We start from the raw sequence: 13811 nt of genomic DNA on the forward strand, positions 1-13811 counted from the left end.
AAGGTGACGTGGACATAATTCTTCTATAAAGCGTGCAAGTGATTTCCAGCTCGGGTGCATGTTCTACTAAGTCGCACAAATGCTTCACTAAAGTGCACGTGCGTTTTAATTCATTTGTACGTGCAACTAAGTAAAAGGTACTTCATTCCATGGATTTAATGGTACCTATTATTTTGTTTTTATTATTTTGATTTGGTGTCTTTTTATGTTTTTTCACTTTAACATGTTATCCTATGGATTTATTTGTCTTATCGTCTGCTAATCCCTAAATAAAAATCAATCAATCAATGATGCACTGAATATAAAGATGGAGGACGGCAACAAAAAAAGTGAAGCCAAATCATCTGGATCGCCCCCTAGTGGCTGGCTGTGGTACAGGTCTTAGGAGTCTTCTCTTAATTATCCCATATTTTAGAATAATGGAATAATAATAATATCACTGGTATTCTGCTTGTTGGTTTATTTACCTCATCTCGCGCAGAAACAAAGAACCGGATGTGTTGAATTCGTGTCTTATCTTGAAAGCCACAACCGGAAGTTGCGTTTCCTCTGAAATACGTGACGACGTGAACCCGCCAGGAGCAGAAGTGACTTCCAGCTGTTTTCTGAAGAACTGCGCGTGCGGTGGACAACTCTCACTGTTTGTTTTTACTAACTTTACACAAACGCAGCCTTGTAACAGCGGACATGGCGCTGACCGACGCTGGCGTCCAGAAACAGGTAAAGTGGAGAAAAACACGCGACACGTTAATGAGACGTTAAACCACCGGGATCCAAGTGAGCGGTTGTGAAAGTCAGTAAACATGTCAGCTTGTTAGCTACGAAGCTAAAAAACCAGGAACCGCCACCGCTTCCGTTTCTTCAGGCTGTTTAATTGTTGTTAAGAAGCAACTGTTACATCTTATAAATCAGTTTATTAACTGAAATGTTGTGTTACACTTCACATTTAAAGTTAAATTAAGTTACAGCTGGAGGCTACAAGTTAATGTGTCCTGACAGGCTAATTAAACCACGTGAGGAGGTAAATAAGATTATATATGTGTGTGTGTGTGTGTATATATATATATGTGTTATGAACAGTTTGTACTTGTATGTAAAACACTGACTTGGCGGGATAAAGACTGAACCTGTGTCTCTTGTCGCAGATCAAACAGATGATGGGCTTTATTGAACAAGAGGCCAATGAGAAAGTTGAGGACATTCATAACAAGGTAACAGAAGTCTGTCTGTCTGTCTGTGTCTATCTTTCTGTCTGTCAATGTGTCTGTCTGTCTGTCTCTCTGTCCTTATGTCTGTCTGTGTCTCTCTTTCTGTCTCTGTCTATCTGTCAATGTTTCTGTCTGTCGGTTTGTGTCTACCTTTGTTTTTGTCTGTCTCTCTGTCTTTCTGTCTGCCTGTATGTGTGTGTGTCTGTCTGTCCTTCTGTCTGTCTCTCTGCCGGTCTGTCTGCCTGCCTACCTGTGTGTCTGTCACAGTGCTGTTGGCTTCATTCACTGCAGTGACTCCAGCTGATGTGTTAACAGGCGGAGGAGGAGTTCAACATCGAGAAAGGTCGTCTGATTCAGACTCAGAGGGTGAAAATAATGGGTCACTACGAGAAGAAGGACAAGCAGATCGAACAACAGAAGAAAATGTGAGTTCCTGGTCATTTAGGGGTCAAGCGATCTCCACGAGCACAGACACAGACAAACGCATTCCTCCGCCGAGGCCCAACAGGCCCCTGTGAATTCAATCAAGCTGCATCGAGCTGCACACACTGGTTGTTTTTCTGTCAAGATCCCTGAATTTTTCCCTGGGATTTTTTGAGAACGTCCCATGAAGTCCTATCTCGCAATGATAAAGAAAGAGGACAAAAGTTCCCGGATCTGCCTCTTTGCCCGGATCCACGCCAAAATGTCATGGTTTCCTTCTTGCCCCATGTTCCACCCTTTCACCAAGTTTGGTGGGAATCCATCTGGTTGGTTTTTGCGTAATCCTGCTAAAAAGCAAACCAACTGTTGAGCAAAACATCACCTCCTTGGCAGAGGTGATTAGACTGGCACAAGAGCACAAACCTCCACCAAGACCAAACTATCCTACACATGATGGTCTGGTTCTTATAGTAGACATGTTACAGAAAAGAGGACATGCTCTGATAACCTGAATGATTTATTTCTCATTAAACATAGTAAAAGAAAATGGGAAAAAAAATAACAACAATCAAATGAATCAAACCAGGTTTTCCACTGTCCTGGTTGTCTTTTAAATTCCAGTTAGATTCAGTGTAAAAATGTACTGGAAACAGTGCAGCCAATTTACTCACTGCCTATTATTCTCCCACTCCCACAGCCAGATGTCCAACCTGCTGAACCAGGGGAGGCTGAAGGTGCTGAAGGCCCGAGACGACTTGATCGGGGTTAGAGATCAGCTGTTAATGTCGTACAACATTTACATTCATAGGATTGTGTGTTTATTACCGCAGGCCACTAGTGTGTATGTGCGCTTATGTTAATTCCCATTGACTCCTGAATTAAATCTCTACATTTCAGTTGGGTCTCCTTCCCCGCTATGATGGAAGTAATGGAATTTAATTTATGGTCCTAAGATCATAACATTTATCTTTCCACACAGACGAGTATTTTTAAACAACAGCCTATATTTTTATTAGCTTAACTTACTTTCACTTGTACCTTATTTCATAAATGTGTCTTATCCCACTCTATCTGAGTAAGAGTGTCAATGAGCAACATGTTTTGTGCTGTAAAAGTTATCAAATTAATCCATAAACCTGCAGACACTTGTCAGATATTCGTCTATCTGTGTTGCTGTCTCAGGATTTGCTGACCGAGGCTCGTCAGAGACTTGCAGAGATCGCCAAGGACCCTGCGGTGTACTGCACCCTGCTGGAGGGCCTCATACTTCAGGTAACTTCTCCGATCTGCTGTGGCACCCCCTCCTATCGAGTTGTTGCTTTCCTCAGTTTGTGCGTTTTCTCTTTCAGGGATTCTATCAGCTGCTGGAGCCAAAGGTTACCATTCGCTGTCGACAGCAGGATGTAGAAATAGTTCAGGTGAGGTTGATGTGTAATTTTGGGATTAGCGAAACAGGTTATTTCGGAGATCACAGAGCATCACCTTAGCCTCGCCGATGACAGTTGATAGTGTTGTGTTTTTTCTGGTTTATTACATGATAGGCTGCAGTGAAGAAGACCATACCCATCTACAAAGAGGCAGTGAAGAAAAACATTGCCGTCAGAATCGACCAGGAGCGTTTTCTTTCATCAGGAATGTAAGATGATTTAATGTTCTTTAACATCAACCATTACTGTATCAATTTATTGTCAGATAACTGTGTTTTTATTGTGACTATGATTGAAATAGGTGAAGAAAACATCTCTCATATTTGTAATAAGTCCCTGCTCTTTGTTTTTTCAGCTGCGGAGGAGTAGAAGTCTATAATGATAACGGGAAGATCAAGGTTGCCAACACTTTGGAGAGCAGGCTAGATCTTATGGCTCATCAGGTAGAGTAACTTTTACAAAATATAAAAAATACAAATCATTGTTTCTGATCTGAATGACACACTAAAAGTAGTTCCTGCTGCTCGCCTGAAGAGGGCAGCACAGCCCACTGGGTTTCCCAGTGAAATTTATTATGGAAAGGAGGGAGAGTTGAAAGTTTCCAGTGGTGGAGGAAGTAGTGAAACCTTTTGTTTGAGTAAAAATACAAATAAATACTCAAAATATAGTAAAAGCATGTGCCTTTTAATAAACTTTAAGTATTAAAACTAAAAGTAATTGCCAAGTCTCTTCCCTATTACAACTGTCTACTACATCATTAACTGTGCTGACTGTAGTTTTTGATTAGCACAAGGATAGTAGAGACTGTCATATTACGAAATAACTTGTATTGTCATGTTAATTACTAAATGGCTGAGTCTCTGCAGTGGCCTCTTTTGAATCCATTTAGGAGAAATCTAATGCATTGTAAAAATGTATTGGGAGTGTAAAGTACAGATATTTGCTAATATATGTAGTGGAGTAAAAGAGAAAAGTACCTGAAGATAAAGTAAAATACAGATGCATACATGTATGTGGAAGTAAATTTACTTTGTTATATCCAACCACAGTTTGTAAATTAATATTTGTGAACCTTCTTATCTGTCCATAAAATAAATAAGAAAGAAATATTGAAGCATATGTGACGTTGATTCACTAATTCACTTCAATACTTTACTCTGGTTTTTTTCCTTTCACTTTGTTGTGTGAGTGATTCTAACTTGTATCCCGACGTCACCTCTGACAGATGATGCCTGAAGTCAGAATGAACTTGTTTGGCGCCAACCCCAACCGCAAGTTCACAGATTAGCGTTGGATTTGAAGAGGGAGCAGTGCGGACACAGGTGGAATATTTAAGGTGACCACAGACTATCCTCACAGTGTTTCAACAGCTTGCACAATCACCTGCCAGTCACCAGGGTCAAAGAAAAGCCAGATTTACTGAACAGGATGCTTCTATTTTACTCATGGGTCGTCTAACCGACTGCTTGCAATGGCTTTGAAAATATATATATTCCCCTTGTTGTTTTGGGTACATTTTTGCTCTTTCTAAGTTATTAAATTGATCAAATCTACATGTTTATGTCACAAGAGATAAACATGTTCCTCACACAAACGTACTCTACATTATCTGTAGATCAAAGCCTATAGTGAGGTTGAATATCTGGTATGTTCGCCAAACAGTATTTGAAATAGTTTGACTTAGTGTGTGTGTGTGCATGTACGTGTGTAGCATAGGCCGCTATATAAAGCCAAACCATCTTGATCGCCTCCTGTTGGCTGGTGACACTATAGGTCATAAACTTCACCTCCTCCATGTTAGCGGATGGGACATGGAATAAACTGAAAAGTCACACATTCAATTATTTTCTATTTTTTTCAAAGAGTTTCTGTCACTTTAGGTAGTTTCACACTGATGTTTGTCCAAGTGCTCATTTTTGTGGTAAGTTCGTATCAATTAGTTATTTGATGGTATAAAAATGGGTGGAACATGATTGACAGTGCGTGTATCGGCAGGACTTCGATATCTCAGCTCCACATCACAATCACTTCTTCAAAGACTCTGGCTCCAGATGATGTCAAAAGCACAAGATGGCAGCGCCTGTATTTTTGATATTTTGACCTTTTTTTTTTATACAATTGGAGGAAGTGGAGACTCGTCATCCATCCATGTATACAGTTTATGTCAGGGACATTGCAAGGGGGGAATATTTTGTCTTCATGTTTGTGTGAGTGAACACACGTCGTCCATCTTTTTATACAATCTGTGGCGTGTGGACACAGACGGGATGTTTTCAAGTGTTGTGGAGCACAAAAAAAACTACCAAAGAAATAAAGTCACGTGACACATAGAAACCAGCATGTATGAGATCTTTTATTTACAGCTTGTAAACAAACAGTTTACTCAGGCTATGTTCACTCTACAATGAGGGAAATGTAGTAGCCTAGGTGCACTAGCCACATCGAAATGTGTCCTTCATTAAAAATGTAAAAAAAAGCTTTTAGTGCCACCCAGTGGACTTAAGTAATGGCAAACAGTTGGCAAGACAAGCTGCCATACTCCCTCCATGGGTCTAACAAGTACGGTGTCCTCGCTAAACTGGACTCAAGTATGAAAACAATATTTCAACACCACCGATCCAACTGAAATCATTTAAGACTTACAGTTTTGATGCTTTGAAATCTATCAGGAATGATAAGGCTTTAATTGCATTTTTTTTTGTTAAGTTAATGTGCGCACATCATTTGAAGCAACTTAAATGTTTTTACGTGTAACTAAGCAGTAAATACAGGCCTAGGCTTCTGACAGGTTTTATTTGAACCCCTCTAAGCTGTGAAGAAGAGCACGTCAAGGCTACGAGACAGTGGCCCGGCAGTCTAACCTGTGGCCTTTAGGCAGGAAGTGATCTGTGTGTTAGAGTATATTGTACACTAATACAGGGATTAAAGCATTACCGTCAGATTAACAAGTGACCTTAAAGACCCCGGCAGGCAGCACCTCCCAATCCAGTGAGGGAATCCGAGATTACAACTGGGACCTCACGGATGGAGTGGGAGTAATGCATAACAGGCTTGGCCAAAAGAGATCAAGCTCCTTTTTTCAGAGAAACGCGTCAAAGTCGAAATCGAAGTCGACATCACTGGCGTTTTGAGGTTGAAGCCAAATATCCGGCTCGAGTTCTGAGGTCAAACTTTAGGCATTCGTAGTAAGATTAAAAGGAGAATTTGTCACTTACATTGGACTATGAACACTTTGTCCTCACGACCACATGTGGTCAAATTGGTAGGCATTTTATTTAGCAGCCTTAATCAAACAACATGCAGCAGCTCTTTCTTGACCTTTGTGCATCCCTTTAAAAAAACAAAAATAAAAACATATATTATTATTTCCACTTTGAGTTAATCAGTCCTGATCTTTTTGCCCCTTTTTTAATATAATTTTTTAGTAAATGTTACTGTTGTTTTTATTCTTTTTAAATTAATACTGTCTATATAAGACATTTATTTTGATCTAAAACTTGCACTCAGGACCTTAGAGGACAAAAATATCTGTCAAATAAACTCCCAGTAAAATACATTAATATTATTTTCCGCTTGTCATAACTACCAAACATTATTTCAATTTAATTTTAATCGTTAAAGATGTTTTGATTTGTTTACACATCACTTTATTAGTATCTTCCATATACTGAACCATTTGCCCTTGGTTGATATGGACGATATCATCACATAAACTTGCATGTAGGCACCAAAGTGCATCAAGTACAAAGATGCAAACATCTTCAAAGCTCAATAGCTAATATCAGTTTTAATGATTTCACTGGAGTCATTTGTGTCCTTATGATCCTGAGTGTACACAAAGTGTTATAGATGTGTTATTGTATGTTGAAATTCCTCCAAAATAAAAGCCTTGGCAACATGTTTGCTGAATGTATTAACACAGCCAACATGATAAAAAAATAAGAAATTAAAAGGACATAAACCTCCGTAAGGATGCACAACTAGAGAATAATCTCTCCCAGGTAAAAGGAAGAGCCTCAGACATATTGCAGCGAGCACGCTGGTATAACTCGGACAACTTGGGACACAGATCCTCAGATTAGTCACACATACACAGAACCCTGTGTTACCTACAGGACCCTGCTGACAGCATGAAAAACCCAGAGAAACGTGATTAGCGTGAACGAGCTGGTCCACATATTAGTAATTAGAGCACCTTCATATCTCAGACCAGCAGATTGATCCTCTCCGGCTCTCTGTTTGTACACCGGTCACTCGGTTGTGTCATCATGCATTCACTGCAGATTAAACCAGCGAATTAGTTGAACCGAGACGACACAATTGCCACCGCCGATGCCAAAGCACCGCTATTCCATCAAACCCAGCAACGCCTCCCCTACCCCAAGAAAGTAGACCCCCTGTGCAATGCCAAAGAGAGGAGCGATGACCAGCGCACGACACGCTGCGCCCTTCAGGAAAGCTCCCGGGCCCTCTCGTCTCAGGATGCGCCTGCAAACGTGCACAGAGACGTTGAGTTATTGTTACTCGGGCCTTTAAACTTGAGAATTTTAGTGCAACAAATCTCTAACTGTAGGATATAGTCGTACCTTGTGCAGTCAACAATTCCTTTGTATGTGTCCTCCCCTGCACCTTTTTCCAAGGTCTGCAGACGAGTCTTTATTACTGTGTGGGTAATGAAAGATGAAAGATGAATGTAAGTTGGCCACAAATAACAATCACAGGATAATGATCAAAAGGCAAAACAACAGTAAATACATTCAATGACTGAGTCCTGAGTGTCCAAATTCTGTAACAGAATTTATCCACAGCATTTGACGCAGAAATAATGATAATTAGTAAATGTCCAAACTCTTAATTTGCTTCTCACCATTTACTAAACTTTTGATTATCTATAACAAAGGAGATATGAATGAGATTCTTGAGTTGACTAACATTAGTAACAATAAGACACCAGTCATACTAGACCAAGGGAGGCTGTGAAGTTAACTGATTTAGAGCATGAGAGCATTTTATTATGTAAATTCAGCTTTATTTGAGGAAGATTGTGTCATTTAATCATTCGAGGGAGCACACCAAACTGAAATTGCAACATTGAGCATGTGCACACGCTGGCTGTTATTGTAGAGGAGAATATGCTATATACACATTGGACTTTCGAGGCCTTTTCCCCACTCACCATCCAGTGGCGTTACGGCCACAGCTGCCACTGAGCCCGCGGAGCAGCCAGCCAAGAAGGACTGCCAGAACGGTGCCTTGGCCTGCAGATCAGCCCGGCCCAGCGCGTTGAGGTTGGCAAATAGAGGGAAGTAGATCATTGAGAAGGGGACATCCCTGAAAAGTACGGTTTAAAACAATGGTTAGTTTAATTGAGATCGGATGGGAAGGAAAAAGAGAGAAGCTGCTGCAGTGCAGGTTGGGGGAGATGAGGAAGGATTAGTGGGGGGGAAAGATTGTGTGTGAGAGAGGTAGAGAGACACTGAGGGACACTGAGGGACACAGAGACACTGAGGGACACTGAGAGACACAGAGAGACACAGCTCCCTTCAGCTGCAGCATAGTAACCAGACATAGCGGCAGGGATCTATTGATCGGTGTTGACTGGCAGAGGAAATATAACCAACACAGAATATGCAATTAGAATCAACGATCATCAAAGCAGCTATGATACAGTTGAATGAAGGAACAGACAGTCACTGGGCCTTTTGCAAAATATGTCAATACACAGTATGTCTGGATGTGTTGTTTATGGAAAATAACAAACTCTCAGTCTGGCTCTTTGCTTTAGTTGTCAGATATGCACATGTATAAATAAAATGTATTGTGAGTAAGTGGGGGAGAGTGTGTGTTTATGTCCCGTGTGTCTGACCTCATTAACGTGGCCCCTGCTCCTCTGTACAGTCCAGGCAGGCCACGGGTCTTCAGTAGCTCCACAGTGAGGCCAGTGGCCGAGGGGCGGTGAGGAGGCGCCGGCCGGGCCTGCGTTGGGGGGGCCGCCAACGACGGAGCTGGACCGGGGGCAGCAGCCTGAGCTGCGGTTGGCACAGGCCTTTGTGCAGCTGATGAATAAATACAGTGTCCCAGGTTAGCAAACACATGCAGCCATCACTGTGCACGCTTTATATTATTGAACAAAGGAGAGCCAGCCAACCGTTTGGTATTCAAATTTTGTAATAAATATTTATATTGCATTTTACTCAAAAGTAAACATGAGCTGTGGCTTCCTAATTTAATGGCTTCTTCCTTGTGTCATGACTCATGACCCGACCACTTTACAAAATGGAAATCACATGAGTAGCTTTTGCATAATCCTGAGTTCCGAAACAACCAAAGAGAGCAACTCACAGATTCGTCCTGCGTCCTGCAGCTGGATCTTCAGCATCTCCATCGGGGTGGTGACGACCACCTGACAGGTCCCAGCCCCACACCCGGCCAGCACCTCCCCCCACAGGGGCAAGTGCCTGGAGACACAGAGTCAGAGTCAGTGATAGATACAGTGTGAACAAGGGAAGGACACAACAACAGTAAAAACACTTATGTTTATTGATTCCTATTTTATTGATGTCATTTAACATTTGCTTAGTTTATCTGTAGAAATATGACTAGAGTAAAGGTGTAATAGTGTTTCATATAACAATAAGTTATTTTAGTTATTAAAGACTAGGTCAAGGCATCGGCTCACTTGTGGTATATTGTGGCACAAATTAAATTCAGATTCAGCAGCAATATTCATTCATTAATTCATAATTCATACATACATTCAAAAATAATCCCAAATGAAAAACTGTATAATTAGAGTTATTACATTTTAGAGACATCTCATGTTGATGGGGTTCCACGAAATCAAATCTAATTTTCTAATATCTCATTATTATTTTTATAACAATAGGCATAATTTGGCAGAGCAGGTAGATCTATTGATTCTGTAGTTTGTGATTATTTTCATGGATATGGATCACGTCATGCATCAGTTGTACTGGTGAGTGTATGTTACCCATCCTTCGAGAGCTTCTGCCTGAAGATGTCATTGGCAGCCAGCTTGATGGCTTTCTCCGGCGTGACGAGCGTGAGGTTCACGGCCGCACCTGGAAGAGACACAACAGGCTGATGACGGTGACACACATCCGTTTCCGCTACAGGATACACAAATAGAACAAAACCTACACAGCAGCTTATGGCTCGCCGCTGTGGGCTAATGGCAGCACACACCGGTTATTATGATAGAGAGATTTAGGGCTCACATGGGAAACAACAGCGTAGGAGGCCAGATTAAGCTCAATAGTAAAGCGCGGTCGTAGTGTTGTTTGTGACGGGGATTAGAAACGTAAAGAATACCTCGGTAGCACCCGAAATATCCCTCTGAGCGAACTGTCTTCGCCAGACAATCCAGCCTTTAGAGACAAAAGGGAAATAAAACAGCTATCAGATCTTTCACCATTTAATCTACTGACATAAACCTCTGTCAAATCAGAAATGTTATCCATCATTTGTCATCATCACCCTCATCTTGGCCTTTAAACAACTACACCATGACCCTGTATCCTGTCCCAGCTACAAAGTGGACCAGTGTTGTCAAAGAACTGTGTAAAGTCTCTTTTTCTTTGCAAAGGGGGAAAAAAGAAAATCAAGCCTCATGTTTATATAATCTGGCCTAGAGGAGAATGTTTTATCCTCCTTCTTTTCCATGTCTGAGTCACAGTGGAAAACCACAGTCTGCTGACAACAGGATGGCCACACCCAGCCAGCCAGTCGTATTGATGCTGTCCAGGGGTCAGGGTCTTTTGAGGACACAGAATCTGCCTTTTTCCTGCCATCTCTTACTTGTTTGTACTATAGTACAACAAATCAGGACCTGAGCAAACGGAGCTCATTCCCCTGATGTGATCCCGTGGGGGAGTTCAGCACAATCCCCTCAAAACTCTGCACCAAATATGGGAAGAGTGTTCACATGCCACAGCCTCTAGGATTCATTGGAAAAGTATGTGAGATGTGGTGATCTGAGTAATTTTGTGTTGTGGGGAGCTCAAATTAGAGCGCTGTTAACCAGAGAGCACATGTGAAACCATTTACCAGCAGGAAGATGCAGATATTCTGAACTGGTTTTGGACTTTTACATTACTTTTGCACATATTTGCATGTAGCCCTGCAACGACTCAAACTATTATTTTACAGGCCTTTTTGAGACTTTTTGCAGCTACAACAATTTACAAATGTATAATTCAGTGATGCCAAGAGGAAAAGAGCTGCCTCACCCTATAAGATTCATTGCAAAAGTATGTGGGACGTGGTAATCTAAACCATATTGTGTTGTGGGAAGCTCAAACTGGAGCAGTGTTTACTAGAGAGCACACGTGAAAGCATTTACCACCTTGAAGATCGAAGGTTTTACAGTTTCAGATGTAGAAAAGAATACTCATCAGCAGCCCTGCACTAACTTTAAGGATATAAAATATAATTTGAGGCGTTTTAGAGAAGTAAAAACTAATTTGAAGGTATCACTCAGTGATACTAAGACAGAAATATTGCAGCAATGTGAAATTCTTATCTTTGTTTACACTTATCTCCAACATCCATTATAGTGGGTTAACTGGGGCCAGGGGAGCCCTACTCACATTCCTTTGTAGACCTGGACGCCCTGCTGGTTCTGGAGGCGGGTCTTGGCCAGGTCAATAGGAAACACGCATGTCACACCAACCAGGCCCGCCACGCCCCCGTTAATCAGCTTAGCAGGGAGGCTGCAAGGGGATCAACACAGACACACGCATGCACAAACCCATTCACACGTATGGCCACCGATACACAAGCCATGCAAATGACACATCCGTTCATGGACAAACATGCAAAAAGAGCAGACACACACACACACACACACACACACACACACACACACACACACACACACACACACATGCAATGACTGTCAGACACATTAACCAAGATGCTGCTTCCATTTCATGAAGATATCTTTATTTAGTAAAACAGACAAGATCAAATTACTCACCTAACTTTCTGCTCCGCCATCCTGCTCGTGTTTGGGCTCCAGGCCCTGGTCCACTACTCCTCTCCTCCTCTTACTCCTCCTCCAGCAGCGACTTCTCCTCCTCCTCCTCTTCCTCTCCTTCCTCCTACTTTCCCTTGTCCCTCCCGCACTTCGGCACAAAGTTGTCACCGCAGACTCTCGACCTCTCTCACCTGCCCACCCGCGCCACAAATGCAGCTCTCTGCTTCTTTTGATGTGACAGTGGTGGACCGCCTTCTCCTTCCTCCTCCCTGGTGCGGCAGGGGTGGACGCCCTCTTTCCTGTTGTGGCCAAAAACCACTACTGTTGGATGTGTGTCTTCTGGCCGGCCTTCCTTCTCTGTTGTACCTCACACCAACATCCAATCTCTCTCCCCCACTGCCTGGGAGAACAAAACACCCGAGGTTAAAGTGGATTAAATACTTCAAATGAGTTTATTATTTATTGTTATTATTATGCTCTTATATTTGACTGTTTTGTTTGCTACTGGATGCCAAAATCCGTCTGTCTAGCTATCTATCTATCTATTGAACTGACACCACTGTTTTCCTGTTCACTACCACCCTATTTCCTCTGTCAACGCCCTGTTGAGTAGACATTTGTGATGGCTTTAGTAGCAGAGCATGGTTGTGATGGGGGAATGATGATTCATCTCACGTTGACCATCAGGAGCTTTAAAAACCCAGATTTAGTCATTCATAAATATGAATAGAGGCATATCCCAGGACTACCCTACTGAGACGGAACATCTTGAGTCTCTCTAATCTGCCAGCTAAAAGGGATTTGATCTAGGTAGGAGGGCACCACTGAAAATGAGGCTTACTCGGTTTCTCTTGAATGCATTTGAACTCCAGGACTGAAAAGAAGTTTTTTTTTCCTGTCTTTTTTCTTTCAGGGAGTACAATAGTTGCTTGTGCAGCCTGAGAAGCATGCATCACAGGTAATACAAGAGGCCTTGTGTAGGGTCTGCGTTCCTGTACTGAGTTCTCCCTTTCTTTCATTCTTTTTCTGCCTTTTCCCTTCCTGACTTCTCCCCCTTTCCTCAGCTCCCTAATTAATCTCTCTCTTAATCTCTCCACCTCCATTCCGCCTCTATTTTTACCACTGTAAATCTTCCCTCTATCCTCACCTGTCTTCTCTGGTGGGGAGAGTACCGGACGCAATCAGTTTTGGCTCTGCTCATCCTGCTGGACGTCCGTTTCCATCACCAGTCCAACTTTGCATCTCTAAATATTATTTCTGTTCATGTCCCCTTTCAAACTCTCGTCTTTTCGCTGCTCGAGCACCGTCACATTCTACACATGCCTTTCACTGAGCCTCTTTCTGTGAAACTTTCTTTCAGCTCGGCTCCATTCACGCACAGTGGTGACCCTGCCAAAACACAGACAAGGGTGCCTCGGCCCAAGCCAACCTCCAGCTCCCAGACCTCTAATTCCCCCCAAACTGCACTGGTACGCCCGACTCACACAGTTCACTCAGCACAGCCCCGACGAGGGACAGCTTTCAAAACCCCTCGTTCTCTTCCATCACACAGACATAGCAGTGGGGAGCGGGGGGTCTTACCTCTGTCGGTGCATCCCACAGGCAGGATCAAGCTGTCCACTTTCCTTTCACTTCAACAATGCGTGCAGCAGTGGTAGTCAAGCGAGAGCAATATGAGAGAGCCAGCCGCCACTCAGGGGCCGTTGCACAAACACCAGCATTGTCCCACCGCCTAAGTCCCTCCCTCTCGTGGTG

The 13811-nt window shown here is 42.5% G+C and overlaps 2 protein-coding genes across 2 annotated transcripts; one reads left to right on the forward strand and one right to left on the reverse strand.

Moving 5' to 3' along the window:
* The first annotated feature begins 545 nt into the window (after positions 1–545).
* On the forward strand, positions 546–5395 carry atp6v1e1a (ATPase H+ transporting V1 subunit E1a). Its single transcript, XM_035155808.2, has 9 exons — positions 546–720; positions 1146–1211; positions 1524–1633; positions 2329–2395; positions 2814–2903; positions 2981–3049; positions 3173–3267; positions 3414–3501; positions 4284–5395. Exons 1-9 carry the CDS (start codon positions 688–690, stop codon positions 4344–4346), a joined length of 681 nt encoding a protein of 226 aa, XP_035011699.1. The 5' UTR covers positions 546–687; the 3' UTR covers positions 4347–5395.
* slc25a18 (solute carrier family 25 member 18) lies at positions 5394–13811 on the reverse strand. Its single transcript, XM_035155807.2, has 10 exons — positions 13638–13811; positions 12057–12456; positions 11668–11790; positions 10391–10446; positions 10050–10140; positions 9401–9516; positions 8925–9114; positions 8235–8389; positions 7645–7720; positions 5394–7546 (listed from the first exon to the last, which is right to left on the reverse strand). Exons 2-10 carry the CDS (start codon positions 12074–12076, stop codon positions 7405–7407), a joined length of 969 nt encoding a protein of 322 aa, XP_035011698.1. The 5' UTR covers positions 12077–12456; positions 13638–13811; the 3' UTR covers positions 5394–7404.

The sequence above is a fragment of the Hippoglossus stenolepis genome, chromosome 5, assembly GCF_022539355.2.
Source record: "Hippoglossus stenolepis isolate QCI-W04-F060 chromosome 5, HSTE1.2, whole genome shotgun sequence".
Lineage (NCBI taxonomy): Eukaryota > Metazoa > Chordata > Actinopteri > Pleuronectiformes > Pleuronectidae > Hippoglossus > Hippoglossus stenolepis.

Coding starts and splice junctions, on each gene's coding strand:
- slc25a18 (XM_035155807.2), bottom strand. CDS start 12,076: ATGGCGGAGCAGAAAGTTAG. Junction 11,791..12,056: donor ATGGCGGAGCAGAAAGTTAG/GTGAGTAATTTG, acceptor ATCCCCTTGCAG/CCTCCCTGCTAAGCTGATTA. Junction 9,115..9,400: donor GCAGGACGCAGGACGAATCT/GTGAGTTGCTCT, acceptor TTTATTCATCAG/CTGCACAAAGGCCTGTGCCA.
- atp6v1e1a (XM_035155808.2), top strand. CDS start 688: ATGGCGCTGACCGACGCTGGCGTCCAGAAACAG. Junction 2,904..2,980: donor TGGAGGGCCTCATACTTCAG/GTAACTTCTCCG, acceptor TTTCTCTTTCAG/GGATTCTATCAGCTGCTGGA. Junction 3,050..3,172: donor AGGATGTAGAAATAGTTCAG/GTGAGGTTGATG, acceptor ATTACATGATAG/GCTGCAGTGAAGAAGACCAT.